This window comes from Quercus suber, unplaced genomic scaffold (genome assembly GCF_002906115.3).
Source record: "Quercus suber isolate HL8 unplaced genomic scaffold, Cork oak 2.0 scaffold_213, whole genome shotgun sequence".
Classification (NCBI taxonomy): Eukaryota; Viridiplantae; Streptophyta; class Magnoliopsida; order Fagales; family Fagaceae; genus Quercus; species Quercus suber.
Window position 1 is genome coordinate 657,544 of NW_027069671.1, and position 1,594 is coordinate 659,137.

Here is a 1,594-nt window from a genome sequence, read left to right on the forward strand (position 1 = left end):
GTACTGCACCATCACACATGGTTACGGAGATGCAGATGATGAAGGAGAGGATGGAGTTCATGATGAACGCCCTCGAGGGACGGGTGTCAAATTACCTCGATGAACTGGTCCACAGGAAGAATTCACCTTTCACAACACCTGTCACTTCCTTCCCCCTCCTCGTGAAGTTCCGGATGTCATAGATAGAACCCTATGACGGGTCTAAGGATCCCTTGGATCACTTGGAATCATTCAACACCCTCATGCACTTGTAACGGGTCCCATATGAGATCATATGCCGAGCATTTTCGACTATGCTAAAAGGACCTGCAAGGGTATGGTTTAGTAGATTGATGCCTAACCCCATCAGCACTTTCAAGGAATTAAGCGCATGGTTTGCTTCGCATTTCATCGAGGGGCACAGGTACAAAAGGTCCACTACATGCCTGATGAGCATCAAGCAGTGTGAGGATGAGACACTGAGATCATACATAACATGGTTCAACAAGGAAGCCTTTTCGATAAATGAAGTGAACAATAAGATACTGGTTGCTGTATTCACCAATGGCTTGCGGAAGGGGAAGCTTTTGTGCTCTGTATACAAAAATGACCCAAATCCATGTTAGACGTGCTTTATCGGGCCACCAAGTACATGAATGTGGAAGATGCACTGCTGGCTCAAGAGGAAAAGCCTAAGAAGAGGGATAGACAGGAAGATGCGCGGCAAGAGAGAGGAGACCTCTAGAACTAGAGACCAACGGGGGTATAAGCGCTCCAAGCCACTCGTTGGAAGGTTTTCAAATTTCACCTTGTTGACTACCCCAATTGATCAAGTTCTGATGCAGATCAAGGATGATACAACCTTAACATGGCCGGGCAAGTTAAAGGGAGATCCGAGCAAGAGGTCCAGAGACAAGTATTGTCGCTTTCATCGTGATCACGGTCACGACACATCTGAATGCTATGACTTGAAGCAACAAATCGAGGCCCTCATCAGATAGGGAAAACTACAACGGTTTGTTAACAAAGAAAGGACAGACCCACTGTAGGAACAGACTAGTAGAAGGGAAGGCGAGCACTGTAAACCACCTTGAGGGGACATAAGGATGATTGTAAGGGGCACCACAACATTTGGCTCATCTAGGAAAGCTCACAAGACTTACCTTAGGATGGTTCAGAATGTCTAGTTGACGGGTTTTGTTTTAAAGATGGCGCGGGTTGACAATCCTATAGTTGGATTCCCAGAGAAAGATGCTCGACGTCTCTACCACCCCTACGACGATGCACTTGTTGTTAGCATACGAGTAGGAAATTACAACATTCACCGAGTCCTAGTTGACAATGTGAGCTTTGCTGATATTCTTTATTACCTGGCGTTCCAACAGATGAGAATTGAGAGAGAACGACTCATATCGACCAATGTACCACTCGTCGGGTTCGGAGGAACGAAAGTATATCCCCTCGATACAGTTACATTACCCGTGACAGTTGGTGATCACCCTCAACAGATTACCAAGGATGTCACCTTCCTTGTTGTAGACCGTTCCTCCGCTTACAATGCCATACTGGGCCGACCTACCCTCAATTCGTGGAAGGCCATAACTTCAACTTATCA

The 1,594-nt window shown here is 46.4% G+C and overlaps 1 protein-coding gene across 1 annotated transcript; it reads left to right on the forward strand.

The window, feature by feature from the left end:
• Window positions 1-293: 293 nt before the first annotated feature.
• Window positions 294-980, forward strand: LOC136070127 (uncharacterized). Its single transcript, XM_065779561.1, has 2 exons — window positions 294-575; window positions 825-980. The coding sequence occupies exons 1-2, from the start codon at window positions 294-296 to the stop codon at window positions 978-980; spliced, it is 438 nt and encodes a 145-aa protein (XP_065635633.1).
• The last annotated feature ends 614 nt before the right edge of the window (window positions 981-1,594 follow it).

Excerpts from the sequence above, each read along its gene's own strand:
- LOC136070127 (XM_065779561.1), top strand. The coding sequence starts at position 294 with ATGCTAAAAGGACCTGCAAGGGTATGGTTTAGTAGATTGATGCCTAAC. Across the intron at positions 576-824 it reads AGGGGAAGCTTTTGTGCTCT|ATCAAGGATGATACAACCTT; the intron begins GTATACAAAAAT and ends GTTCTGATGCAG.